Source organism: Sphaeramia orbicularis, chromosome 3 (genome assembly GCF_902148855.1).
Source record: "Sphaeramia orbicularis chromosome 3, fSphaOr1.1, whole genome shotgun sequence".
NCBI lineage: Eukaryota > Metazoa > Chordata > Actinopteri > Kurtiformes > Apogonidae > Sphaeramia > Sphaeramia orbicularis.
Genome location: NC_043959.1, coordinates 15,989,473 through 16,016,872, shown reverse-complemented (window position 1 = coordinate 16,016,872; position 27,400 = coordinate 15,989,473). Strand labels below are relative to the sequence as shown.

The 27,400-nt window shown below is 45.1% G+C and overlaps 2 protein-coding genes across 3 annotated transcripts; one reads left to right on the top strand and one right to left on the bottom strand.

Moving 5' to 3' along the window:
* Positions 1 to 120: 120 nt before the first annotated feature.
* tubgcp4 (tubulin gamma complex component 4) lies at positions 121 to 10,525 on the top strand. 2 transcript variants are annotated; one of them, XM_030121994.1, is made up of 18 exons: positions 122 to 317; positions 4,974 to 5,102; positions 5,225 to 5,347; positions 5,447 to 5,500; positions 5,581 to 5,637; positions 5,749 to 5,828; positions 6,099 to 6,300; positions 6,377 to 6,542; positions 6,617 to 6,741; positions 6,878 to 6,928; positions 6,999 to 7,104; positions 7,261 to 7,368; positions 7,445 to 7,589; positions 7,699 to 7,876; positions 8,220 to 8,354; positions 8,427 to 8,543; positions 8,637 to 8,776; positions 10,361 to 10,525. In XM_030121994.1, the coding sequence occupies exons 1-18, from the start codon at positions 240 to 242 to the stop codon at positions 10,365 to 10,367; spliced, it is 2,001 nt and encodes a 666-aa protein (XP_029977854.1). In that variant the 5' UTR covers positions 122 to 239; the 3' UTR covers positions 10,368 to 10,525. The 2 variants fall into 2 exon arrangements, with proteins under 2 accessions (XP_029977863.1, XP_029977854.1); XM_030122003.1 differs by lacking the exons at positions 8,220 to 8,354; positions 8,427 to 8,543; positions 8,637 to 8,776; positions 10,361 to 10,525 and adding an exon at positions 7,912 to 8,205 and having other exon boundaries at positions 121 to 317.
* tp53bp1 (tumor protein p53 binding protein, 1) lies at positions 10,523 to 27,400 on the bottom strand. The gene is made up of 28 exons (XM_030121823.1): positions 27,358 to 27,400; positions 26,821 to 27,084; positions 25,556 to 25,649; positions 25,318 to 25,402; positions 25,183 to 25,247; positions 24,932 to 25,009; positions 24,775 to 24,832; positions 24,546 to 24,688; positions 24,243 to 24,393; positions 23,904 to 24,010; positions 23,481 to 23,653; positions 22,164 to 22,941; positions 21,551 to 21,667; positions 21,288 to 21,464; positions 21,147 to 21,213; positions 20,091 to 20,171; positions 19,476 to 19,719; positions 19,200 to 19,388; positions 18,026 to 18,249; positions 15,443 to 15,631; positions 14,189 to 14,577; positions 13,662 to 13,853; positions 13,393 to 13,575; positions 12,703 to 12,900; positions 12,530 to 12,624; positions 11,441 to 11,637; positions 11,223 to 11,359; positions 10,523 to 10,797 (listed from the first exon to the last, which is right to left on the bottom strand). The coding sequence occupies exons 2-28, from the start codon at positions 27,046 to 27,048 to the stop codon at positions 10,613 to 10,615; spliced, it is 4,824 nt and encodes a 1,607-aa protein (XP_029977683.1). The 5' UTR covers positions 27,049 to 27,084; positions 27,358 to 27,400; the 3' UTR covers positions 10,523 to 10,612.

The following is a 27,400-nucleotide window of genomic DNA, read 5'->3' as shown; positions in this document are numbered from 1 at the left end:
TATTTACTGGAATATGAGAGGATTTAAAGTCTGCTCTCTGTCCAGCAGGTGGCGATAAGATACGTCTAAACCAATAAGCCTGCAAGTCCCAGGAGGCGTAGCGGATGGATGTCGTCATAAACATGCGACGGCCGGAGCGCCGCAACGGAGGAGGTTTATTTGGGTGGTAGACTACTGCTTAATTTACCTTCAAAAAGAATAGATTGGGTGTAATACTCCTCTATAATAAAAGCTGCAGGATGATTCACGAGCTACTGTTGGCTCTGAGCGGATATCCGGGAACTATTTTCCCCTGGAACAAACGGACCGGATTGCAGGTAGAAAAAACTCAAATGACGGTGATGATTTAGACTCATATTCAGAATGACTGTGTTTTTTATAACGATGTTTGAATGTTGTCGTTAATAGGTGAGTTTGTGCTGTTTTTGGTCCAATATTTGTCCCAGTTTGTCCTCATATGATAATGTCAACTACGGTCACAGCTGGACCAGATCAACCACAGTGTCAATTAAACTAACAGGTGCTATGTCTCCCAGATTCAACACTTCTAGAGGCATCAGACAAGGGTGCCCGGCTTCACCATACCTTTTCTTACTGGTGGCTCAGCTTTTGGCGGACCATATTAACCCTTTCGTGCATGAATTATGAGAACCTTAATCAAGATTTTTTTCCTGAGTGTTTTTATTCCTCTTTAGGCATGAAAAACAAACAAAAAACCCAATGCGATTGAATTTTTTTTTTTTTTTTTTTTTTTTTTTTTTTAAATGTACCTATTTTTCATAGAGTTGTAAAAATGTCCACTCAGCTGGACACTATGTGTTTAATTTTCGAAGCAAAGGAACATGTATTTACTGATATACTGTGTGAAAACTATGAAATAAAAACATGTTTAATGCTGCTAATTTGATGGTTTCTCACATTTGAACATACTCTAATACCGGTTACTACTTATTATGAAAAACAAACAAAAAAATCTGTAAAAAAGAAAATGTTGATTACAGTCTAATAGCAATAAGCTTTTGATTTACACTCAAACATGTTACTTCAGATCAGGTTTATCAAGAACAGCAAAGTTACAGTAATGGTCTGAATGTCAGTGTATGGGATGATGCATGAGCGTCCACTGTGTTGGCTGATATGGAACTAAAACAACAAAGTCCATGAATATACAAGAGAACAGCTGGAGAATAACTGTCCACTGGAGTGACCACTATACATGAAAGGGTTAAATCAAGCGAGATAAACAGGATCAACATTTTAGGTAGAGAGCTTACTATCTCTCAACTGGCGGACGATAGAACACTCTTTCTTAGGGATGAAAACCAAGTTTCCATTGCGATAAGTACTGTAAATGAGCTTTTCCAGGCCTCTGGCTTAAGCCTGACTCTCAATAAGTGTGAGATTATGTCCATTAAGGACTGTTCAAAATCTTCAATTTGTTGTATTCCAGTTAAAAATGAACTTGTTTACCAGGGTATCACAATTACCAGGGATCAACAAAAAAGAACTTCATTGAACCTCGGTCCTATTATCCAAAGAACTAAAAAAAAGCTGAACCAGTGGCTATTACGGGATCTCTCTCTCAGAGGCAAAGTTCTGCTCTCTAAGGCAGAAGGCTTAGCACGTTTAACGTATCCATCTTTTTCTCTGTGTGTGGACAACAAACTTATTACTGAGATTGACAAGCTACTTCTCAACTTCTTATGGAAAAATAGAACTCACCATGTGAAGAAATCTGTTCTAACGAATGGCTATGAAAATGGTGGACTAAATTTTATAGATTTCTGTACTTTGAATAACACATTTAAAATAAACTGGTTGAAACACTTTTTTTCAAAACCCTAACTCAATTTGGAATGTTATACCCTTCCATATTTTGTCAAAACTGGGTGGGTTAAACTTTTTCTTAACCTGTACCTACAATATTGATAAAATTCCGGTTAAAATGTCATCCTTTCATTGCCAGGCCTTCCTCTCATGGTCTCTCATTTTCAACCATAACTTTTCACCCAATAAATATTATATTTGGAACAACAAAAACACACTGTTTAAACACAAATCTCTATGTATATATTGATTACTGGTTTAAAGATAACATTGTATTCGTTGATCAGTTATTTAACAGGGCTGGTCATCTCTACTCCTATAATGAGTTTCTAGAAAAATACAGTATCCCTGTGTCACCTGGAGATTATGCAAAAGTCTTTGGAGCAATCTCTTCTGGTATTTGCATGTTATTTAGAGCTCAACCAAGAGTGAATACCAAACAATTACCCTTGTTATCTCTTACTGATACCTCAATTGGTAAGATCTGTTTATCTTGCAACAATGGTAAGAACAACAAACTGATTAGATCCCTGTTTAAAACTGATGCCTTCACAGTTCCATATGTGGTCCCTTACTGGAATAAATATGTGGAACACATTGACTGGAAAAAGGTCTGCCTCTTACCCAACCGATACCTGTTGACCAACAAAGTTAAAGAAATTTCGTTTAAAATAATTCATAAGTTTTACCCATCTAATGATCATATTGTTAAAAGTTTTTTGGCCTCTTTGACCTTAACAAAAATAAGACCAATTCTAATGAAACGTTCATTATTAACCTTATCATTCTTTTGGCAAAATTCCACATTCACAAATGCAAGCTCTCTCATCAAAATACTTCTTTTATTGCTTTTCACAGTGAGGTCAAACAGTACATTGACTCAATTAAGTTTTCTCTCAATAAAAAGGCAACAAGAGCTGTGAATATCTGTATACATTTTGGCATTTTTTTTGTAAACCCTTACACCCCCTGGCAAGTTATGTGATGTGATTCTCCTGTTTTATGTTGAATACCTGTAATTTTACATACCTTGCACAGTTTGATATTTGCTGAAGATCTTCATTTTTGTAAAACTTGCAAATGATAAATAAACTATATTAAAAAATAATAAATAAAATCAGCCACAGTCGACATCAGTGTCATAGATTAAACCTTCTATCATTTCTGAAATAGGCTAATTTTTTTAGCTTAAGAACTCTATTTTATGGAACTGTTTACAAAATTTCAGTATCACCTGTATAAAAAAAGATATACAGTAATCAATATAAAAGGAAACCTAAAAAGGACTCATATATCTAAATGCACTATTAACTTTAATAATAATATTTGTTCAGACTCATGTAAATGTACTATTAACTTTACTAATAATATGGGGTGGCCATGGTTCAGATGGTAGAGTGGGTCGTCCAATAACCGAAGGGTTGGCAGTTTGAATCCTAGTCAGACCGTTGTGTCCTTGGGCAAGACACTTCACCCTCCTTGCCTCCAGTGCCATTCACACTGGTGTATGAATGCGTGTGAATGTTTGGTGGTGGTTGGAGGGGCCGTTGGCATGAATTGGCAGCCACACTTCTGTCAGTCTGCCCCAGGGCAACTGTGGCTACATATGTAGTTTACCACCACCAGAGGGAGAATGTGAGAGCGAATGAATAATGGATCAATAATGTAAAGCGCTTTGAGTGACCAAAAAAGCGCTATATAAATCTAATCCAATATTATTAATAATATTTGTTCTTGTATCAGTGATATTTTCAGTCTGTGAATCTGTTTAACTAATTATTCAACAGTACATGTGCAAAAAACTATGAAGGTTGATGAAAAGGGCTGATTTGTGTTGTAATAATTAGAACTTCTTCACTGGCATACGGTCAGATATGATAAGTGGTCAGGGATTGTGTTGAAGTGCTTTATTCTCTCTTCAGGTAGATTATATACAGGTGAACAGTTCTGGTGATGACATGGGTAGGATGATTTGGACAGGATGACATGGGTAGGATGATTTTAAGCTTAAACAAAAGGAAACAATAACTATTACAAAAACAATTCCAAACATATCCAAAGATATTCAATTAACAATAACACAAATTACAACTCACTCAATTATGCATCCATCCAGTCTGTGCATTTAAGTCTGTCTTCTCTTCAGGCCACATGCTCCCTGTCAAACAAAGGAAAGAGGATGGTCTGGGCCTGACTCTTCCTCTTAAAGGGTTGGGTGTGGCCTGATAGGTGAGGGTTAGGTCCTGACCCTCCCCAACCAGGAAGTGGAGTTTTAAACAACATGAATATTCAAAGAGTCTGTCCAATCCAATTATTTGTCAAATATGCTCTGCTATTATCTGTATATATTACTACAGTTGTAATAAGTCTGTTCTATAAAAGTTTAAGATCATATTTGTAGTGTTTTAGTTCCAGTGAGTCTGTTATTGTGATACTGAACAAAGGTCCAAACTGCTGTCCCCATGTCCCTACAGATTTGTGTTCATCCAAATGGATCATTTCCACATTTTGATCCAATATTGATCCCAGTTGTCCATGAACATCAGAGCTATGTTTCATTCACCCTATGTTAAATTTTGGATCCATTTAAGATGAGATCAGCATGTTTTGGACATTTGAATAAAGTGAATAAAATTATGTTCATTTTCAGTCCCTGTGTCACGCAGCAGGAATTTAAGTATTTTTACCCCAAATGCTATTTGTGTCAGTTGTACCATGTGTCATGTGACAGCACTGACTCAGACCTATTCATATATGTATTAAACAGATCAGTTATTGAGTTTAAACACAGACACTAGTGAACAGGACATGGGTCCCTGTTTCACTGCTGGATCTGGACCACCAGGGATCTGTTAGATTTTTTGAATAAATTTAACAAAAAGCAGTATCTACGAACAGATGAAACGACATGACTCGTTTGATTTTATTTCAGGAAACTGAATCAAAAAGATGTGATTTTGCAATTGATAAAGTTGCATAGATAGAAATACTAAACACTATCAGAAGAAAACTTCAGGATTAATATAAAGGAAAATAAAATAGAAAAGTAGAAACAGACCCAAATGAAGTATGGATGTAGTTGTGATGGGATGTTTGGTGTGAGTTGGACAGGTTGGACATCTGAGCCACCTGTGTCTTGTCTGTAGGTATCCCAGGACCTGCCCTTCCTCCATCCCAGTGAGACCAGTGTCCTGAACAGACTCTGTAAACTGGGATCAGATTACATCCGCTTCACAGAGTTCATCGAGCAGCACACGGGACACGTGCACCAGCAGGCGAGTAACAGAACACACATGGTACCTCAGAACACACACGGTGCCACAGAACCCCGTCTCTGAGGATGCGTTTGGACAGTTTTAATCCACAGGGAACGTAACAGCTTTGACTTGTCCTTCAGGAACATCACACATCTCAGCCCAGTCAGACTGGACTCCATGGGAGCTACCTGAGAGCCTTCTGCACCGGACTGGACTCAACCCTGCAGCCGTACAGACAGACGCTGTTGGACCTGGAGCAGGAGGTACAGACAGACAGACAGGTGGACATATGGACACAGACAGACAGACAGACAGACAGGTGTGTGTGTACGTACAGTAAACCCCTGTTCCGTCTGTTCCAGTTCCTCTGTGACCCTCACCTGACCATCTCCCATGCCAACTATAAACTGGATCAGGTATGGACTGTTCTCAGCTGTTCCATGAACATGTCTTAGAACCTTAGAATGTTTCCATCAGCTGGTGTTTGTGTGTCCAGTTCCAGCTGCTGTTTCCGTCTGTGATGGTGGTGGTGGAGACCATAAAGGCTCAGAAGGTGAACATCTTTATCTGTTGGGGACTTACTCCTGTCAGCTGAAAAGCATGATGGGAAGTCAGTGGTGGGTCCGGTTCTACGTTCCTGACCCTTGAACCCTGTGTGTTTCAGATCCACGGCTGTCAGATCCTGGAGACGGTTTATAAACACAGCTGTGGAGGACTTCCACCTGTTCGCACGGCTCTGGAGAAGTAAGGCCATCAGCCTGGGGGCAGAGCCTAAAGGAAACACCAGGTCCTGGTCCTGTATATGTCAGGGTCCAGATCCAGGTCCACGTCCTGTATATGTCAGGGTCCGGGTCCTGGTCCTGTGTGCTTCAGGGTTCAGACCTCTTTGTTTCAGGGTCCTGGTCTTGTATGCTTCAGGGTTCCGGCCTCTGTGTTTCAGGGTCCTGGTCCTGTATATGTCCAGGTCCTGGTCCTGCTCCTGTATGCTTCAGGGTTCCTCTCTCTGTGTTTCAGGATCCTGGCGGTCTGTCATGGTGTCATGTACAAACAGCTGGCGGCCTGGATGCTCCATGGTTTACTGCTGGACCAGAGTGAGGAGTTCTACGTGAAACAGGGTCCGAGTGCAGGAGGAGCAGCAGCCAATCAGGAGGAGGAGGAGGAGGACCTGGGCTTAGGAGGACTGAGCGGGAAACAGCTGCGAGAGCTTCAGGACCTGGTGAGGCGTCAGAGGTGGCTGTGGCTCTGGACCGGGCCGGTTCTCCCTGACCTGTGTGCTTTGTGTTGGGTTCTAGAGGCTGATCGAGGAGGAGAACATGCTCGCTCCGTCTCTGCAGCAGTTCTCCCTCCGGACCGAGATGCTGCCGTCGTACATCCCTGTCAGGGTCGCCGAGAAGATCCTGTTTGTGGGAGAATCAGTTCAGATGTTTGAGAACCACAACCACAGCCCATCCAGAGCTGGTATGGTCCAACAGGTCCGGTTCCTTCAGAACACGTGTTTGTGTTTGTTTCATTAAATGTCAAGTTGGTTTCAGGTTCCATCCTGAAGCACCAGGAGGACCTGTTTGCCGCCGAGCTGCACCGACTCAAACAGCAGCCTCTGTTCAGTCTGGTGGACTTCGAAAACCTCATCGACCACATCAGGAGCACCGTGGCAGAGGTGAGACCCGGTTTATCACAGAACCCACCAGAACTCGGAGCTCCAGAACTTTAGAACTCAACAAACTCTCATCAATGGGAAAGTTCATACATGATGGTTTTCATCCAAACATCTGAATGTGTGTGTCTGGTTTCAGCATCTGTGGACACTGATGGTGGAGGAATCGGACCTTCTGGAACAGCTCAAGGTTTGTGTCGTCACATCTTCTGGACCCGCCCAGTCCCTCTGACCTCTGACCTCTGCCTGTCCTCTCTCAGATCATTAAGGACTTCTACTTGCTGGGTCGTGGTGAGCTCTACCAGGTTTTCATCGACCTCGCGCAGCACATGCTGAAGACCCCGCCAACGGCCGTCACAGAGCACGGTGAGTCAGGTACCAGGACGGGTAACAGATACAGAAAAGCATGTTTAAGGATTTAAAGCGACAGAATGTTTTAGTTTTCCATCTTTCAGAACATTTGATGGTTTTATTGGAGTTTTGTCTGTTTTTTTGTTCTTGTTTTTGTTTTGTCATCCTCAGACGTTAACGTGGCATTTCAACAGGCGGCTCATAAAGTTCTACTGGACGACGATAACCTGCTGCCTCTGCTGCACCTGACAGTCGACTATCAGGGCAAAGACAGTAAAGGTAACACCTTGACGCCACCTCAGTAACCCATCCTCATTCTGGAACATTTATTTACTGAACAAGTGCATGTTTCCAGATGCAATTGGTCCCAGAGATGGAGCCACACCCCCACAGGACACCTCACCTCGAGAAATCCCGCCCACCGGCTGGGCGGCTCTCGGCCTCACCTATAAAGTCCAGTGGCCTCTGCACATCCTGTTCACTCCGGCCGTCCTCGAGAAGTCTGTACATGCCACGTTCACATCGGTAAACAGTCTGTCTGTACCCAGGTCTGCCCACCTCACCTGCCCCTCCCCCTGCTGTTGGCCCCTCCCCCTGTGTCTCCCTCAGGTACAACGTTGTGTTCAGGTACCTGCTGAGTGTTCGGAGAGTCCAGTCTCAGCTGCAGCACTGCTGGGCCCTGCAGATGCAGAGGAAACACCTCAAATCCAGTCAGACGGACGCCATCAAGTGGAGACTCCGCAACCACATGGCCTTTTTGATCGACAACTTGCAGTACTACCTGCAGGTAGGACCTTGAATGCACTGCAGTACTACCTGTAGGTAGGACCTTGAACGCACCACAGTACTACCTATAGGTAGGACCTTGAATGCACCGCAGTACTACTTACAGGTAGGACCTTGAACGCACCGCAGTACTACTTACAGGTAGGACCTTGAACGCACCACAGTTCTCCCTGTGGCTGAGAACCCCATGTGGTTCTCTGTACTTGTTCGGTTCATAATGAAACCCTGACACCGTTTGTACATAAATGAACCGGATCCATTGATGTGTCAGTGAATCTGTGGACAGAAACAACAGGACATAAAAAATGGGCCCAGATTCACCTCGTGTCTGTCCTTGTCCTCAGGTGGACGTATTGGAGTCTCAGTTCTCGCAGCTCCTTCAGCAGATCAACTCCACCAGAGACTTCGAGAGCATCCGATTGGCCCATGACCACTTCCTGAGTAACCTTTTGGCCCAGTCCTTCATCCTGCTCAAACCGGTACCACTGCATCAGACACCTATGTTCTCCAGCTCACAGGTCTGACCCCACTGACCTGTCCTCTGTTCTCAGGTGTTCCACTGCCTGAACGAGATCCTGGAGCTGTGTCAGACCTTCTGTTCTCTGGTCAGCCAGACGGTGGCGTCGCTGGACGAGCGGGGGGCGGCTCAGCTCGACATCCTGGTCAAGGTCAGCGATGGTGCCTGATGTTGGAACACGTGGACGTGTCACGGTCCAACATCCAGGTCTAAGCAGAACCTGTCTGTGCCTGTTGTGTTTCAGGGTTTCCGTCGTCAGTCGTCTCTACTGTTTAAGATCCTGTCGAGTGTGAGGAACCATCAGATCAACTCAGACCTGGCTCAGCTGCTGCTCAGACTGGACTACAACAAGTACTACACACAGGCTGGAGGAACGCTTGGCAGGTACACAAAACTACACACCAACTACACACAGGCCAGAGGAACACTGGGCAGATATGGCACAAAAAATCCACAAAACCATAGAAAACCAGGGTCCAGTCCTGAACCAACTGGACCCTAGTCTCCAAGACCCTGGTCTTCTGGACCCTGGTCTCCTTAGTGTTGGATGTTTACTCAAGATGGTGGCGCATATGGCAACGTGATATCATGAACTGCGTACAGATAACGCCACTTTTAATTAGCGTGTTTTCTGTAGGCATTATGAGCTGTCCACGTGTATGTTCACACCACATCAAATACCTAGTGGTTTGGTTTAGAGTTAGGGTTTGGCTTAGGATAGGGCTTCGGTTTAGGGTTAGGGTTGGGTCTAGGGTTAGGGTTTGGTTTAGGGTTCAGAACTTTTTCTGGGTTTTTGCTCATTTTCAGAGTTTATTTTTCAACCATAATTAAATCATTCAAAGTTTTATTTTAATCGTTTTTATCATTTTTTTTTTTTTTTCATCTTATTTTGATATTCACTGTATTTTAATCTTGTTGCGTTCTTAACTGCTCATCTTTTTCTTCTTCATTTACATTCTCACATTGAGAAAGTTTTTCTTATTCTGTCGTTAAGTCCTCTGATCAGGACACCGGGTTTCTATCATGAAGTCCTCCATCTGTCTCTGTCAGGTTTTTCCAGTATTCACACTATTACACAGACAAATCCACAGACAACTCAGTGATATCAGAGTTTTCCTTGAAATTAGGACTAGTCAGTATTCCAACAGTACAGATTTCCTTTTATTTGTCAGACAGATAGAAAAAGTTAATTCTTTTACCTTAACATGTTTCGGCTACAACCTGCAGCCTTCCTCATCTGTCTGACAAATAAGAAAAGGAAATCTGCATAAGTTCTAGTAGACAGTATAAACCCAATTGGACTAGTATTCCAACACGGATTACCCTGATGGAACCAAGGGAAAAGGACACGGAAATTCCGGTATTTTTAAAAATATTTCTATTCTCTCACATGTGTATTTTGGGAATCAAAGTAAATATTCAAGGCAGAGTGTTTGACAAAAATGACCGCTGTTGAAAAATCACTGGTGATTTATTAGTGTTTAAATGTTCCGGTTCCACATGTAACACCAGTGGACACGATGGGTACCACACCAAACCTGGAATGAGACTGATGAAAAATCTACATGTGGATTAGAAAAACCACTAGGATTGACACGTTTAACACAGTGTCTTTATTTATTGTCTATATAAGACCATTTACACATGTTTTCACATCTAATGCACTGACACCTACAGAGATTAAATGTCCATATTTGGGTCCTATTTTTGGACCCAATATTTGAATATTCATTCATTAATTATGGGATGGCTCAGAGCAAGAGGACAATTTTTGTGCATTTCTCTGAGGTCATCATTAGGTCCATCCTGGGGGGGATATATGTCTACATTTACCTTTTATTATTGGGTCTAAAAAGATGGAAAAGTGACAGATACTAAAATAAACCCAGTTTATCTAAACACAGCTCAGACATCTTCAGTTTCCATGGCAATCAGATGTTTAAGGTCATTTCACTTGTTTCTTTTCAGTGTTTGAGATGAGCAGAAGTATGAAGGAGAACCCGACAGAACCGCATCGTTCCTGTTTTTCAACTGACGGGGTTTGGTTTGGAGTTGAACCGTTTCTTTAACTTGTACAAACTGTAAATACTTGCATGTTCTGCATGAAAATAAAGGCAGTGAAGGTTCAAATGAGCCCGACTCAGTGTTTATTATGGGATAAAAACAGACAGGTCACATATGTACAGCATAGCATGCACCACGGCCACGCCCAGGCTCCGCCTACGAGGTGAAGTCGTGGCGGTACTGAGGCCTGCTGTGGAAACCCAAACGCTCGCCGCAGATCAGACTTTGGATCAGCCACTCAGGAGACACCAACGGCACTTCCTGTGATGTCACCGCCATCTCCAGCGACGGCGGGCAGTTGGCGTCCGTTACCACAACGTCAAACTTTCCAGATGGAAGGTCTGGAAAAAAGATGGAGTGTCAGCGTTGTCTGCAGAGCAAATAAAGTTTCCCTGAAACTGAGTCACAATCATGAACGAAAACAGAATGAGAAACCACGGTAACACGATTACAAAGGAACCACGGTAACGCAACGATGACGAATCTTTAATGACTGTTCACCTCCACATGTAAACACTATAAACTGTATAGTATTAATATTCACTTGGTAAAGGATGGATGTGTAGAAAAGTAAACTAATTAAACTCAGACTGAGGCTGTTTCTCAATACACGTTCTCTTCTGTTCTCGTCCATTCTCCTTAAACATCATCAGTCGGTCTAAGTTCTGTTCCATTTAATTGTTCTTAAGGCTCATTTATGTTGACTTTCCTGACCCTAATACCAGACCACATCCAGGTTCAGGTTCCTGGTCTCCCGTGTCCATACCTGATCCGTCCTTGTCGGGGTGCAGCTGTCGGACCGTGGCTCCGCCCCCTAAGGTGATGAGCTGCGCCCAGAGCTCTGGTGGTTCCTGGAAGACCAGCAGGACCTTCAGGGCCTTGAATGGGCTGCTGCGCGGGTGCCTGAAGGGAAACACACAGTGTCTGATTAAAGCTGGATCAGTTCCACACCGTTTGGTTTAAAGTAGCAGGTCAGTGCCGTACCACTCCACGATGGCGCCGTCGGGCCCCGCCCCTGCAGGCAGCAGGTAGTTCCTGTAGTTCAGCAGCTTGTTCTCTTTACAACAGTCTCGAACCCACATGTGCGAGACGCAGGGGACGCCGCTCGCCACACACAGCAGGTACTTCCTGGTCCGACAGTGTTGGTCAGCAATCAGGAGGCTCTGATAGGCCGCTTTACACTGAGGGCGGAATATAGTTCATATTTGTTAAACCACACGGAAAAGGTTTCAGTGTTTTTATCATGTAGAATAAAATCGGTTTATTATCAATAGTTATTATTGTTATCATTATTATTGTTATCATTATTATCATCATCATCATCATTATTATTATTCTTCATTCAACTCCAAATATCAGGATCTGAATCACAGACCAATAATGATCGGATGTTGACCTGATATTTATCCATATGAACATGTTCACGTACAAATTAAACCAATTCCTTCTGAACTTTAACCTCCAAACCTGAGCTCTTCAGCTACTTGGTCACATAATGTGTATGTGGGCGTGGCCTGTTCACCACCATGGGGTGGGTTTGAACCAGTGTGACACTGCCTGTCAGTTCACAACCAGTTTATGGAGCCAGAAATGACAAAAGGGGGTGGGGCTACACAAGCATTTTCTCTCTCGTACCACGTTAACTTAAGTTTCCAAACACAATGATATAGTTTTTCCTTACCACTGTTCTCACAGTGCCATTATGAGTGTATTATTATTAGAGGTGAGCTAATGCTAATGCAAGTTTACTGAAACTAAAAACGAGCCATCACACACTGTAATAACATTATTTTACATTTTATCAAATGGAGCCGATGAAATAATAAACAGAACCTCTGAACACTCTGAGCTGTCAATCACACCTGTCAATCAAAGGTCCAGTTGGACCTGAGCTCTAATTAACGGAGGAAACATTAGCTGATGATGATTCAAACACCAGACTGACAGTGGAAGCCAGTGTGGGTCTGGGGGTTTGGAGCAGCCTCCGGTGGCCAGTGGCTGTGTTACATCTTGGACCCTCAGCTCTCCCTGTCGTTAACCCTTTAACCATATTGGCTGGGTCATGTGACTCACCTGCTCTTCGTTGAAGTCTGGCAGGACGAAGCCTCCTCCCGCCTGAAGCTGAGCCTCTGTGTACGTTTTATTGTACGGCCCGGTCTGGACGTAATCTGTCAAAACAGGACAAAGGTTTAGAGACCGAACACCGCGGGACGGACCACTGCGATGCTGTCCCTCATCATCCCCACCGTCTTCGCCCTCGTCGCCGTCGCTACTTGGCCGGTTCGTCAGCCGATCGCTCTCTGAAGACGCCGTCAACATGAAGGCAAAGCCCATGAACAGGGATGCGTTGGGCGGCAGCGGGCCGTGGGTGTCAGCCGGGTCATGTGACGGGCCAGCGCCGTCCGTCCCACTGCCCGAGGTGTTACAGACGCCGAGACGCTGGGCTGCAGACAGACGGACGCGTTAGGGGCAGAAACACAGACCACCCACAACCCCCACCGTGACCCACCACCAGGTCAAAGGTCAACGTTACCAGATCAGCCTCAGCCAACGCAGCAGACGCACACAGGTCACCAGGAGGTCAAAGGTCAGCATTACAAACACCAGCCAATCAGATTAAACATTAACGTCTCATATCCACACAGATCATTTAATCAACAGTTTAAAGGTTAAAAAACATTATAAAACACGAAAAAACTGGACATTTGTTAAAAATAAAAATATAACACATTTCACTGAAGAAGAAACAATTTAAAAATGACATAAATGAAGAAAAACCCCAGTAAACTCTGACCCAGTTTCATCTAAAATCTGAAACATAATTAAAACATTTCACATCTGATCAGTCTAATCCTAAAACCCGGATAAACCACACCCATATCTGGCCCCACACACTCCGCCTCTGTCTGGTCACAGGGTGGGCGTTGCCTTCGTACCCGATCTGTGTCCTCCTCGCCGTCCCCTTTTGGGCGGAGTCCGGCCCGTCCTGTTGGCTTCCGGACTCATTAGCCTCCTCTTTCCGGAGGGTCCAGGGGTCCTGGGGCTGGAGGATGAGGAGGAGGTCCGGGTGGGCGTGTCGGGGGCTCCTCGGCGCCGCCTCTTCCCCTCCACCAGGTTATCTGTGGAGACCGCGGCAAGAATGTCAGAAACTAAATGACATCACCATATTGTTCAACGTCAGGCGTTGTGTGACTTCCTGTCTGACCCAGGCTGATGTCGGACGCCTTGGCGAGCGGTGTGGCAGGTTCATAGGGTCCGAGGCTGTGCTGCTCACGGAGTCGGTTCCCCTGGTCCAGAGACAGGATGACAGAGGTCCGGTTGTACCACTGCCTCTGGTCTCCTCGCTCCACATGGTAGAACAGGTCCTGGCCCTCGGTCTTATGGCCCTTCACCACACCTGGACACCAAACACACAGACCGGCACCGTGACAATGGACAGGATGCCTGGAGCCACACCCCCTACTCATACCTGAAGCCACACCCCATCACCTGTACTGACCTCCCATCAGTAGCCCCCCCCCTGCTCACCTGTACAGTCATACCTATCTCTAGCCCCTCCCCCTCCTCACCTGTACAGACTTACCGGTTTCTAGCCCCTCCCCCTCCTCACCTGTACAGACCTACCTGTCTCTAGCCCCTCCCCCTGCTCACCTGAACAGACTTACCCATCTCTAGCCCCTCCCCTCCTCACCTGTACAGGCCTCCCCGTCTCTAGCCCCTCCCCCTGCTCACCTGTGCTGAAGTACTCGTCCTCAAGCAGCGCCGTCACCTCTGTCTCCAGGGGGATGGGGTCACACAGCAGGATGTCTTTTCCTGCCACCTCGCATTCGTAGCCATCGTCAAAGCGCAGCCTGAACCTCCCCTCACCGGCATCCTTGATGATACGTCCGGAGTAGAAGTACCCGTTAGACGACCACTTGGCGACGACCCGCAGACCCACAAAGCTGGACCCGGCCGAACTCGCCTCCTCGGGCAATGACCTGAGGGAGTCGGAGTGGGCGGAGCCTCCGTGGGCGGGGCTAACAGGGAGGCGAGGGAGGAGCGCGGAGGAGAAACGCTCATCCTCTGAGGAGGAGTGAAGATGACCTCCGACCCTTGGCACTACACTGACTCCGCCCCCCCTTAGAGAGAGATTGGACACAGTCAGGACCTCCTACAGTAATCATGGAGACACACCACGCCCCCAGTGACATCATCATATCTGTCAGATCTAATCCTGCATTAACCCTTGGATGTTCAGTTTGTTCTGATTGTTCTCTGATAATCAATGATCTATAGTTTATTCTAATTGATCAGATTAAATATGTTAAATTTTCCTTTAATCAGATTAATTTAAACCAACAGTTCTGTTTATTTGATGGTTTTAATCATTTATATGATAACGAGTTATTACACAAGTGGTGGCTGTTTTTATGATCATTTCCTTCATTATTCTCTTCATTTTGTTGATTATTGTCTTCACTGTCCTTCATTTTTGCTCAGTTTAATGTGTTTATTCCACAGACCTCCTGGTTCGGGTTCATTTGTCTGTCAGTAAATGTTCCAGTAAACAGAACCTGGAACGTTTTCCTTTGGACTCAAACCCATTTAAACACAAACTGAATCTACATTTATTACAGACTCAGACTCTGGTATTATGTCTTTGTGTTTTTACGTCTAATGCTCAGTTTTATTTCCTGTTTGATCAGATTCATGACATCATGTGACTGAAGCTGCTCATGCTTCGTTTCCACAGACGGATAAAAGAACGGGTTCCAACTTGTTTCCTGACGTAAATCCAGTTTTGTGTCTTTTTATGTTTGGTCTGAACATAATAATATTCATGAGTCTAAAACTCAGTCAAATAAAAACTCACCTGATTATGTCACATTAAAAACAGGACTCACCGCCACCATAGGAGGAGTTAGGAAGTGAAGGTCAAAGGTCGACCGTGTCAGTGGGAACAGGGTGAATGTTAGTATAGACTCCACCCACCTGAGGACTCACCTGGACAGGGACGAGGGACGGGACGGGGGCCGGCCCCTCCTGGCTCCGCCTCCTCTGGGGCTCAGCGGGGCCGGGGCCGGGGCTGGGGCCCGGGACCCCGCGGCACCCTGACCTCTGCCCTTTGCCACTGCTAGCCCCGCCCTTTGACCCCTATGACCCCTCTGTGGCTGCCCGCCTCCCCTCCTGGGACTGTGGACACACAGAGGGGTGGAATCAGGTGGTCAGGAGCCAATCAGAGGCCACGGTGAGGCCAGGACTGTTCGGGTGACACCGATCCACACCGGAGGAGAACCAGCGGACAACCGCAGGACTGGAGGGGAACCGGACTGGGTTCAGACCTGATCCAGGACTGGTCTGAACACCTCAACATGACCATTTTATTTCAGGTTTTTTTAACCAGTCAAACAGTTAAAAATGTCTACGACTCCGCCCCATCTTTTTACATTTTAAAACCTAATCAGACACTGATGTCACATTTATCCATATGTTCTCCTATTTTCAGCTGGTTCTTTGTAAACGTGCAGGTTTTTATTGTTCAGTTTAAAATTAGATGCACAGACGGTTTTATTTATACTTTTAGAGCCAATCACCGATTAGTGTAGTTTCAATCACAGGTTTATCTGAACACCAAATGAAAACACATTCATATTCGTTATGTAAATATTATGTGCACAGTAAAAAAATAAAAAAAAAATTTATTCATACACACACACACACATATACATATATATATATATACACACATATATATATATACACATATATACATATATACACATATATATATATATATATACACACATATATACATATATATATATATATACACATACATATATATATATATATATATATATATATATATATATATATATATATACATATATATATATATATATACACATATATATATATATATATATATATATATATGTGTATATATATATATATATACATATATATATATATATATATATATATATGTATATATATATATATATATATATATATATATATACACACACACATATACATATACATACAGGGTGGGGAAGCAAAATTTACACTGAACATTTAGTTGTTTTTTCTCAGCAGGCACTACGTCAATTGTTTTGAAACCAAACATATATTGATGTCATAATCATACCTAACACTATTATCCATACCTTTTCAGAAACTTTTGCCCATATGAGTAATCAGGAAAGCAAACGTCAAAGGGTGTGTGATTTGCTGAATGCACTCGTCACACCAAAGGAGATTTCAAAAATAGTTGGATTGTCCATAAAGACTGTTTATAATGTAAAGAAGAGAATGACTATGAGCAAAACTATTACGAGAAAGTCTGGAAGATACTATTAAAGAAGAATGGGAGAAGTTGTCACCCGAATATTTGAGGAACACTTGCGCAAGTTTCAGGAAGGGTGTGAAGGCAGTTATTGAGAAAGAAGGAGGACACATAGAATAAAAACATTTTCTATTATGTAAATTTTCTTGTGGCAAATAAATTCTCATGACTTTCAATAAACTAATTGGTCATACACTGTCTTTCAATCCCTGCCTCAAAATATTGTAAATTTTGCTTCCCCACCCTGTATATGTCACAGTAGAGATTGAAATCCAGTAGGATTCGTAATCCTACTAGGACAGATAGGAATTTTAGTTTGTCCTAGGACAAACTGAAATCCTATCTGTCCTAGTAGGATTACGAATCCTACTGGATTTCAATCTCTACTGTGATTTATATATATATATATATATATATATATATATATATATATATATATATATATATATATATATATATATATGTGTGTGTGTGTGTGTGTGTGTGTGTGTGTGAAATACAATACAATACAATACAATACAGTGGTTCATGGTCATTTACACACAGCTAATGAATGCTGACATTTAATATCATTATTATTATTATTGTTATTATTATTATTCAGCCTCATTTATTCACATTAGATTCATGTAGATGTTTTCTCCTCTTCCTTTTTATTTCATTGCTGTATTTCTCTACTTTAGTGAATCTCAAACTTAGTTCAACTGGTCTCAGTATTAAAACCCTTCATCTACATGAGTGAAGATGTATTTTCACAACAGACTTTAACATTTTCACTGATGGGACTTGAACCGTCAACCAGGACAAGAACAGATGGAACAGACCTCAGATCAGTTAGATGATCAAACACTTTCAACTCAGATACTTCTATTAATGACGACCAACAGGTTGAAGTCCAACATGTCTCTGTGTCCAGTGTCCGTCTGTCTAGTGTCCGTCTGTCCTCTACATTAGGCCCTAAATAAATAAAACTGAAACAAACTACAGATCCATAATCTACTAAATATTGACAACGTGGTCTCTGGTGAAACCAAACCGGATCAGACCTATGTGTTAAAACCCTCCAGTGTGGACTGGGTTCAGGGGGCATGGCCTGAGACGGACACCTGATCCACCTGGCCCTGCAGGAGGCGGAGTCAGCACTGAGATTAGCACAGAGTGACAAGAACAGGAAGTGAAAGAGCAGAACAGTGAAGGAGAAGCAGCAATGGGTGGGGCCTTGGGGGTGGCGGTTTTACCTGCTGGCCTTCAGTCGGCTCGGTGGTAGGATGAAGTCGGCGGCGAGGCGTCCTCCAGAGCTGCTGCCGCTCATCCCCCCGGAGCTGTGTTGAAGACTGAACGCCTTGGACGACAGGGAGCTGATGTCTGCCAGGTCGCCAGATGCCAATGAGCTACTTCCTGTTTGACATGGAGACACGTCGCTGTCCAGCACCTGACAGTCCACCACAGGCTCCTCGCTCTCCTAGAGACAGGGAGAGGGACAAGGATGGGGACAAGGTCTAAAGGACAATGGACTTATAAGGAACATCAGCCAATTAACAAACAAGAGGAAAGACACAGTTTAAAGACGGTAGAAAACTGTCCTTTTTAACACATGAACACTGTGGTTCAAGGTCCAAGTGGACGGACAGTGGACGGACTTGTGTTTGTATGTAGGTGAAAAACCCAGCGTTTCCACTAAAGAAAAGCTGAAGACAGACTGTGCTGAACGGACATTTGAAGGGTCAGAATACTATGGTAACTCAAACAATTCACTGAAAAAAAAAAAAAAACACATCTGCAGCCATCGGTACCGTTGGATCAGAACTCACTGAGCCCATGTCCCTTTATGAGTGGACATCCTGTTTGATCCTTCAGTTTAAGAGCACAAAGAACACACAACAGGTTGGATATACGACAGACTGTGGACTATAGGGACATGTCCAGGATGTTGAAGACCCACATTAGTCTGATGGTTCTGGTGTGTTGGACCGACGTCCTGCCTAGTCAGAGACAAGGACCAGACAGCTGGACCAGGCGTGGACGATCATGGACCAGTGGACCAACTCTATACTGACAGACCAGCTGCACCTGCATGGATGGGACAGTGTTGTCTCATGGACAGACTGATATGAAATGAACTCTCCACAGTTTCCAAGAATTCAACATGGTTCCATCAGTCCAGTCCGTCCATTTAATGTCTTCAACCATAAGAGTCTACAGTTTGACTCAAAGGACATCTTCAACCACAGTATTCAGTAAAAGTGAAAGTTGGTTTTTATCATTTCTATTGTGAACCTACAGCACAAACACACATCTGTCCTCTCCTTTTACCTCTGTTCATATTCACTGTTTTTCTGACACCAGAGTGAACAACTGCGGTGACGAAGACTCTGAAGTGGTCTATACTCATGTAAATACCCCCCCCACTACCTCGGTGACCTTGCGCTCCACCTCCCGGCCGTCCTCGTAGTACACGTCGGTGATGATCCGGGTCACGGTGGTCCGCACTTCCTGGATGGTGCGTACATGCCTGCGGTGGGCGGGACCAGTGGTTCTTCTGAAGGACGGGGAGCGCTGGATGTCCACAGGGGGCTGATGGGAAATGGGCCGCTGATGGGGCTGACCCCAAAAAACAACAAAACAGAACAAACTGAAGTGGGTGGAGCCAAAACAGACAGATTAATACTGTGACCGAAGTGTTCTGACCTTGGATGGACTGGGGGCGGAGCCATCACAGGCCTGATGGGAAACCTTCTGTCCGGGTTCAGTCTGGCTCTGGGTCTTTGGGTCTGGGTTTTCCGGACCCTGTCTGTCCTTGGTTTGACCCGGACTAGAGGCGGGGCCTCTGTGGGTCCCTTGGGACGCAGACCCCACCCCCTGTTGTGAGGGCTCTGATTGGCTGTTCGGGAGGCTGTTACACGCAGGTGATGAGGTGAACAGCACTGCCCTGCAGGAAGTTTGGAGCAGAACATCAGAACCAGACACAGACGTCAGAACCGGTTCACGTTTAACACGAAACCTTCATGTTCAACAGATGATGATGAACAGTCCATAGACCAACCAGAACCAGGTCCATTTCATCCACAGGTTCTACTCACATGTCAGAACCAGGTCAAACTCACCAGAACTTCCTTTTAATACAGACCAAATGTGGATTAAAAAGAGTCAAAATGTTGAAAACATAATGAACTGAACTTTTACTGTTCAGTGTTTTAACAAACATCAAAACGAACAGGATTCACGTTGAACTCAAACTAATTAAAGGTCAGTTGAAGACCCACAGAGACCCTCACAGACCCTCGCGGACTCAGACGTTCTCACCTGACAGGTGTGTGGTTCTCTGCAGTCGTTCCATCCTCCTGCTGTCGATGAACCTGACGAACTCGACTGAACACAGATGGACTAATGGGAAAAAAAACACTGCATTAACGCAGACATGTGACTGCATCCAACAGTTTTTACCAACAGAACATTCAACGGACTTCTGTCAGTGTTGAAGACACCAAACCTTTAAAGTCATCTCCATGACAACGGAGTCAACAACTACAAACCTATGTCTTCTTCCTCATTTCTTCATCATTGACCCCTTTACAATGAGTCCGTTTACATGAGCATAAACACCCAATAACTGGGAGTAATCAGATGTGATGTGTTTACAGTCACTTCAGAAATGCGATAATCATAAACCCTGGTTTAGGCAAGGCAGATTTATTTGTATAGCACAATTCATACACAGGGCAATTCACAGTACTTTACAAAAATGGAAAAGAGACAGGTTAAAAACACACAATTACAATTAAAACAATCAATAACACATAAAACACGTTTCAGTCTATTATTTGATTTCTTTTGTAGCACGAACGTACGTTATGATGGAAGACGTACACTTCCTGTCATTTTCAAAACATCTGGGTCGTTTCTCAATACATGTTCTTGTCTGTTCTTCCATACTAATGAAATGTCATCAGTCGCGGCCCTAGTTCTGTTCCAATTGCAAGTTTGCATAAACCTAGAACCCAGGGTTAAAGGTCACCTGGACCAGGAGACAGGGTTAAAGGTCACTGGGACCAGCAGTTCGATTACAGATAGACTTGTGTTCCTAGGAAGTACGTTCTCTGAGACCGTTCTTACCAAGACCGTTCTTACCAAGACCGTACTCTGTGTTCTTAGTATTGAGAAACGTCCCTGGTCTTGTCTTGTCACCCATAGCAACAGCTATGGTGTCCGCATTAGCTGTCCTAATATGGGAGGAGCTAATAAGACTACAAAATAGGTCACATGTTGCTGCTATCCATTCATTTCATTTTTTGTTTTGTTCTAACTCCTCATGTTGTGGATGTTCTGCCTAATATTTGGAACGTTCTCCATCTGACTTACCTGGCTACCGCCTTGGCAACAGTGGTCACCGTGACGACAGAGCTGTCTTCCTCCGCCAGCGTGGGCTCTGAGGGAGACAAAGGCGTTAGACTGGCGTGTACTGAATGTCTCCATGGAAATGGGGCAGTAGTCTGGACTCACTCTGCAGACTGAAGCGCTCCGAGCTACCCTCCTCCACCGGAGTCACCAGCTTCATCCGCAGACTCAACTTCCCATCAGCCCTTTCTGCTGAGTCCTCGCCACTCTCTCCAGAGACGATGTCACTGGTATTGGAGACGCCGGCCGCCGCGTCAGGTTTGTCCGAGAAAGAGTTGAGTTCTGGGTAAAAAAACACAAAAGGGACGTTTTACCACGATGGCGGCCAGTTTCTTCTGTAATGGTGTTTGTTGAGGAGACAAACTGACCAATGGGAGTGCTGTGTCTGAGTGTCTGCTTCAGCTGACTGATCAAAGGGGGCGTGGCACTCATGGCCGGACCAATCAGCTCACCCTCTTTTGGAAGAGTGAAGTGGAAGGAAATCTCTGGAATAACAAAGAAAAATCTGAATCAGGACATTCACAGAAACAGTAAAGACGGAGCCATGATGGGATAGAGATGTGAAGTTTGTGCTGAAGTCTGGGTTCTTCTAATGTGTTTGGTTCTGCTGATCTTTGTTTGGTTCTGATGGTCTTTGTCTGGTTCTGATGGTCTATGGTTCTGATGGTCTTTGTTTGGTTCTGATTGTCTTTGCTTCTGATGGTCTTTGTTTGGTTCTGATGGTATATGGTTCTGATGGTCTTTGTTTGGTTCTGATGGTCTATGGTTCTGATAGTCTTTGCTTCAACTGTTCTCCTCATTTTAAAGCATTAAGTTTTCACGCTGTGGCCATATTCGGACACAGGAACATTTGAAACGTTTGAATAATGAGGTAAATTTAGACTCAGATTAGACTCATGCAGGTTCAGTGTAGGTTGATGGCAGCTCTGTGGACACCTAGTGGCCATGGGAGGTATTACATCTGTAACAGACTCCACTCACCTCCTGAACTGTCCAGGCTTTTATCCTTTGTGCCTTCTGCGTCAGGCCCCGCCCTCTCAGTCTGGCTCAGCCTATAAAAAGCTTTGTTTCCTTCTTTGGTGTGATGTCCGTTAGTGGAGGCGGAGCCTTTGCGTCTGATTGGCTGTGAAGTGTTTGCCTCTTTCTGCGAGTCTCTGTCACTGTCTGTAACCATGACAACACTTTCATCCAGCTGACTCTGAGACAGAGCCAGAGCCAAACCTGAGGTCCCGCCCCCTGATGTGGCCGCCGTCACACTCTCCAGCTCCTCCCCTACTGACAACTCCACCTCCTCCTCTACATTCAGGCTATTTTTATTTTTCTGAAGTGAGTTTTGTCCGCATACATTCACCGTGGTCCTCGGTGTTGTCTGAGAGATAACAGACAGTGAGGAGGCGGAGTCAGAGGGCGTCTCCATCACACAGCTGTTCAGCTCCGCCCTGTCGGCTATATTGACCGTCTTTGAGTCGACATCGGGCTGTGACAGGCGCTTTGTTGGAGAAGCAGATGGTGGTTCTTTGGAGGTGCCGTTACTGTTGGACATCTTGTGGCGGTTTGTGGGGGCGGAGTCTGTGCTGTCAACCCCAAGTGGCCCCACCCTTTCCTCATCATCGTCTTGGATCTGCGTCGCCTGGCTGTCATCGTCGGTCTGCAGGACGAGGCTGCAGCTCACGGACAGAGACGACTCCGGTGGACCTGGTTGGTTGTTGTTCTGAGACATCTGAGGAACTTCTGAACTCTGCGTCACAACAAACACGTCCTGAAACAAAATGGTGGCAACAGACAAGTTTAAGACGCTAAACCCAAAGATAAATACTGAAATTTCAGCATCATCCAGACGACAGCTGTTGGTCTGAACCAGCCCAAGATGAGCTCAAAATGGGTTTGTACTGTACACAAGAACTTCATGGTGCATTCAAGGACACTTGATAAAGTCAGCAGTTCACAGTTTTAATGGACTGACTGGAATTTAAAGGAACTGATCAGACAGTAGGACACCAATAAAAGTGGAACTAAATATCAAATTATAAACCATAAAGCATCTGGGTAATAATATAGTATGGTATAATTTAATATACTATAACATAATATAATAAAATAAAGAAAAATATAATGTAATTTAACATAATATAATAAGTTCTGCCAATACCAGTAGTCTGGAAAACATCCTGTTTAATCAGACAAACCAAATAAATTCGATATATACTTTATATATAGAATTAAGCTGAAATAGGCTTTAAGAACACAAATATGAAGAACCTCAAACACTATGAACCCAGATGAAAACATCACCCGTACATGAGATAAATCCGGCTGTGACGGAACAGAAAGAGGGCGCTCCAGCACAAAACCAGGGGAATTCTGGGACAGGGGAGTAGAGGCAGATGGGAGGGGCTTAGAGTAGGCGCTTGTTTCCATTGGCTCATCATCCTTCTCGTCTGGTGGCAGCGAAGTGTCCATGGGTTCAGCAGCTGAAACTGAAACAGACACAAACCTCCTGAACCTTTTACATAATTTATCATTTTTGATATTTTTATCAAGTCACATCCTTTGTTTATTAGATTCATATTTATATTAATTCAAAAAACACTAAAAACAAATGGAATCTTTAACTCTGACTCAGGACCAAAAACCAGCTTTAACTGAATGAAATAATGATCAGTTTGACCCAGAACCTCAGACCAGGTGAGTCCAGGTCAGACTGGGTTCACGTTTGTTTATCTTTTGTGTTACCGTGTCTGTCCGGCGCTCCAGTCGGAGAACTGGGAACGATTAGAGGTGTGTTTGAGAAGTTCTCTGGAGTCGGAGCCACGAAGTCGACAGAACTCCTAAAGAACAAGAGCAGAACAGTGAGGACATACAGGGGGACAGACGGGTTAGGACAGAAGGGTGAGGACAGACAGGTGAGGACACAAGAATTAGGACAGAGCAGTGAGGACAGAAGGGATAGGACAGAAGAGTTAGGACAGAAGGGTGAGGACAGACAGGTGAGGACAGACGGGTGAGGACAGACGTCCACACTGAGGTGGTGTCTGATGGAGAGGACAGTGGACATCTTACTGGGACAGACTCTGTTGGACCAGCGTCCCCTGACCCGACAGGTGCAGCAGATGTAAGGTGTGGGCCGGGGTGTGGGTGGGACTGGGGGTGGGGCCAGGGGCAGGCTGGCCCTTCTGCTGTGGCTCAGACACCGTACTGTCCACACCAGCACCTGAACGCATCACAGACAAGCAGGTTTTAATGAGGCCATTCAGGTGGTTTTTATCTAGAACATCTGGTCCAGTTCAGTTCAGATACAAAAACCACAAAACATCAGAAAACACCAGAAGGATAAAAACAGCAGCATGTTTGAACAGATCTGACCCGTCTTCTCAGCGCCGAACAGGTCTTCCTGTGATGACAGGATGTCTGAGTCCTGCTGGTCCTGGTTCTGTGAATGTAGCAGGTCCTGGACAGTCAGTCGTCGGCCTGACCCAGGTTCAGAGGAGCTGGAGCTGACCTCAGACCTGCAGGAGAAGGAACAGGAGTCAGACTGGGCAGCAGGTGGACTGTGTGGACCACAAAGGCTGATACTGAACATGTGGATCCAAACCGGAATGTTCTGTGGTCCTGACTCTGAGATGACCCAGATCTGATGTTCTGCTCTGCTGCTGAGAAACACAGAAGGAACCCAGAGGAACCAGATCAGGGTTTATTTTCCACATGTTCCTGATCATCAAACCCTTATTTTCATTTAATTCCGGTGATACCTGGTTGGTCCTGTTCTCCTCTCAGGTCCTGGTCCTGGCTCTGGGAGAGCTCCAGTAAACCCAACTGGGACGTCCCCTCTGAAACACAGATGTCTGAATGTCAGCGCACTGAACCGGGTCACGTGTAGAACCGGGTCATGAATTAAACTAGATCATGTCTTAAACCGGATCATGTCTTAAACCAGATCATGTCTTAAACCGGGTCATGTGTTGAAGCAGGTCATGTGTTCTGATTCTGGTGTGTGTTCTACCTTCAGTGTGGACACCGTATGTGGTCGAATCAGCTCCTGAATCCATGTCGTCCTCAGCTGAACACCTGAAACATCACAGTCTGCCTTAGGACCCCATGACCTTTGAACCAGTTGATAGGTCATGACCTTACATACCTCTTACTGTTGGGGGGCAGGACTGTGTTCAGAACTGGCCTCTCTTCCTGGAATCCAGAGCTCTGATTGGCTGAAGTGAGGACGTCTGAATGAAGGAAACAGAGCACACGTATGAAAACGAATACATACGAAGGAGAACACATGTATGAGAACAAACACACATGAAGGAGAACACACGTATGAGAACAAACATGTATGAAGGAGAACAAACACGTATGACCTGAACCAACACACTGACCTGGTTCAGGCTGGCTGTTGTTGTTGTTGTGGGAGCTCTCTGATTGGCTGTCGGTCTGAGAACATCGGCTGCCAACAGGAGATGAAATCAGCTCCTGAAAAAAAAAAAAAAAAAAAAAACAGACTCCAAATAATTACATCAACATTTTTAAGTGTCAATATTTTTTAGGCTTAGTTCATCTGTTACAGACTTAGACTGGGAGACTCCTCATGATACACTCAGCTCCTCCTCCTCCTCCTCCTGTCTGTCCTCCTCTCTGCTCTTCCTCCTGTCTGTCCTCCTCTCTGTCCTCCTCTCTGCTCCTCCTTCTCCCTGCTCCTCCTCCTCCTGTCTGCTCCTCTTCCTGTCTGTCCTCCTCTCTGCTCCTCCTCCTGTCTGTCCTCCTCCTCTTCCTGTCTGTCCTCCTCTCTCCTCCTCTTCCTGTCTGTCCTCCTCTCTGCTCTTCCTCCTGTCTGTCCTCCTCTCTGCTCCTCCTCCTCCTGTCTGTCCTCCTCTCTGCTCCTCCTCCTCTTCCTGTCTGTCCTCCTCCTCCTCCTGTCTGTCCTCCTCTCTCCTCCTCTTCCTGTCTGTCCTCCTCTCTGATCCTCCTCCGGTCTGTCCTCCTCTCTGCTCCTCTTCCTGTCTGTCCTCCTCTCTCCTCCTCTTCCTGTCTGTCCTCCTCTCTGCTCCTCCTCTTCCTGTCTGTCCTCCTCTCTGCTCCTCCTCTTCCTGTCTGTCCTCCTCTCTGCTCCTCCTCTTCCTGTCTGTCCTCCTCTCTGCTCCTCCTCTTCCTGTCTGTCCTCCTCTCTGCTCCTCCTCTTCCTGTCTGTCCTCCTCTCTGCTCCCCCTCTTCCTGTCTGTCCTCCTCTCTGCTCCTTCTCTTCCTGTCTGTCCTCCTCTCTCCCTTAAACCCTCTGTGTTTAAACTACAGAATGACCAGAACAGTGACTTAAAATATGTTCCACTGTATTAGAATAAACATCCGAATGTACAAAGAAGAAATTATGATGACTTTGTTGAGTTCATGATGTCAGGGTTAGACTGGTTTAAGTTAAACTGGTTAGACTGGTTAGAGATAGAGTGGTTAAGGTTAGGTAACAGATGACTGTATGTATTCCTGACATTATGTTTCCAATATTCACACAGATGTCAGTGATGAACAGTTTTTCATGTTCTGATTCTCTTTCAGTCTATGATGTTTGTACCAGTGGGGTTCACGAAAGAAACTAATGCTGAGCTCATCTCTGACTGTTCTTCCACCTCTGTCTCCTCAGTGAGATGAGCACCTGATCCAAACCCTGATCTGAGCCACCGGAGGATGTGGGGGGTCCTACCAGCACCGGGCTGCGGGCGGCGGGCTGCAGGCTGGACAGGCGGCGGGCCAGCAGAGCCCGGTAGCTGCTCTCCGGGTCGTCCTCCAGAGCAACGCTATCTGGCTGGGAGTCCTCCACGATCAGACACGGGTTCTCAGGCTGAGGCAGGCTCGAGTCCAGTTCACTTCCACCCGGGTCCATGTGAAGGGGTGCAGGAGCTGTTAGCTTCAGGGGCACCTGTGGCACAATGAAGCCTGGAATGAGCGTCTCTGAGTCGCCTACGGTTACGGGGAGCTGCCGCTGTTAGCCGTTAGCTCCAGGAAAAGGCTAGCGGCTAACACTCCAAACAACAACAAAGAGCTCCACAGAAAAGTCCGCACACAGCCGGGCAGAGGTGTTCGAGCCGCTGGATGAAAGCGAACACTATCCGAAGCCCTGTTCATACAGTTATTGATCCGGTAATAACTGAGCATTGGCCATAGAGGCAGATATTTATTGATTGATACTCACACACCCACTGCGGTGCGAGCTCCTCCGCCTCCGGGGTCGCGGC

Coding starts and splice junctions, on each gene's coding strand:
- tubgcp4 (XM_030121994.1), top strand. CDS start 240: ATGATTCACGAGCTACTGTTGGCTCTGAGCGGATATCCGGGAACTATT. Junction 5,103..5,224: donor CGGGACACGTGCACCAGCAG/GCGAGTAACAGA, acceptor CTTGTCCTTCAG/GAACATCACACATCTCAGCC. Junction 5,829..6,098: donor GTTCGCACGGCTCTGGAGAA/GTAAGGCCATCA, acceptor TCTGTGTTTCAG/GATCCTGGCGGTCTGTCATG.
- tp53bp1 (XM_030121823.1), bottom strand. CDS start 27,048: ATGGACCCGGGTGGAAGTGAACTGGACTCGAGCCTGCCTCAGCCTGAG. Junction 20,172..21,146: donor GTTGCCAAGGCGGTAGCCAG/GTAAGTCAGATG, acceptor TTTTCCCATTAG/TCCATCTGTGTTCAGTCGAG. Junction 10,798..11,222: donor CCCCGACAAGGACGGATCAG/GTATGGACACGG, acceptor TCTTTTTTCCAG/ACCTTCCATCTGGAAAGTTT.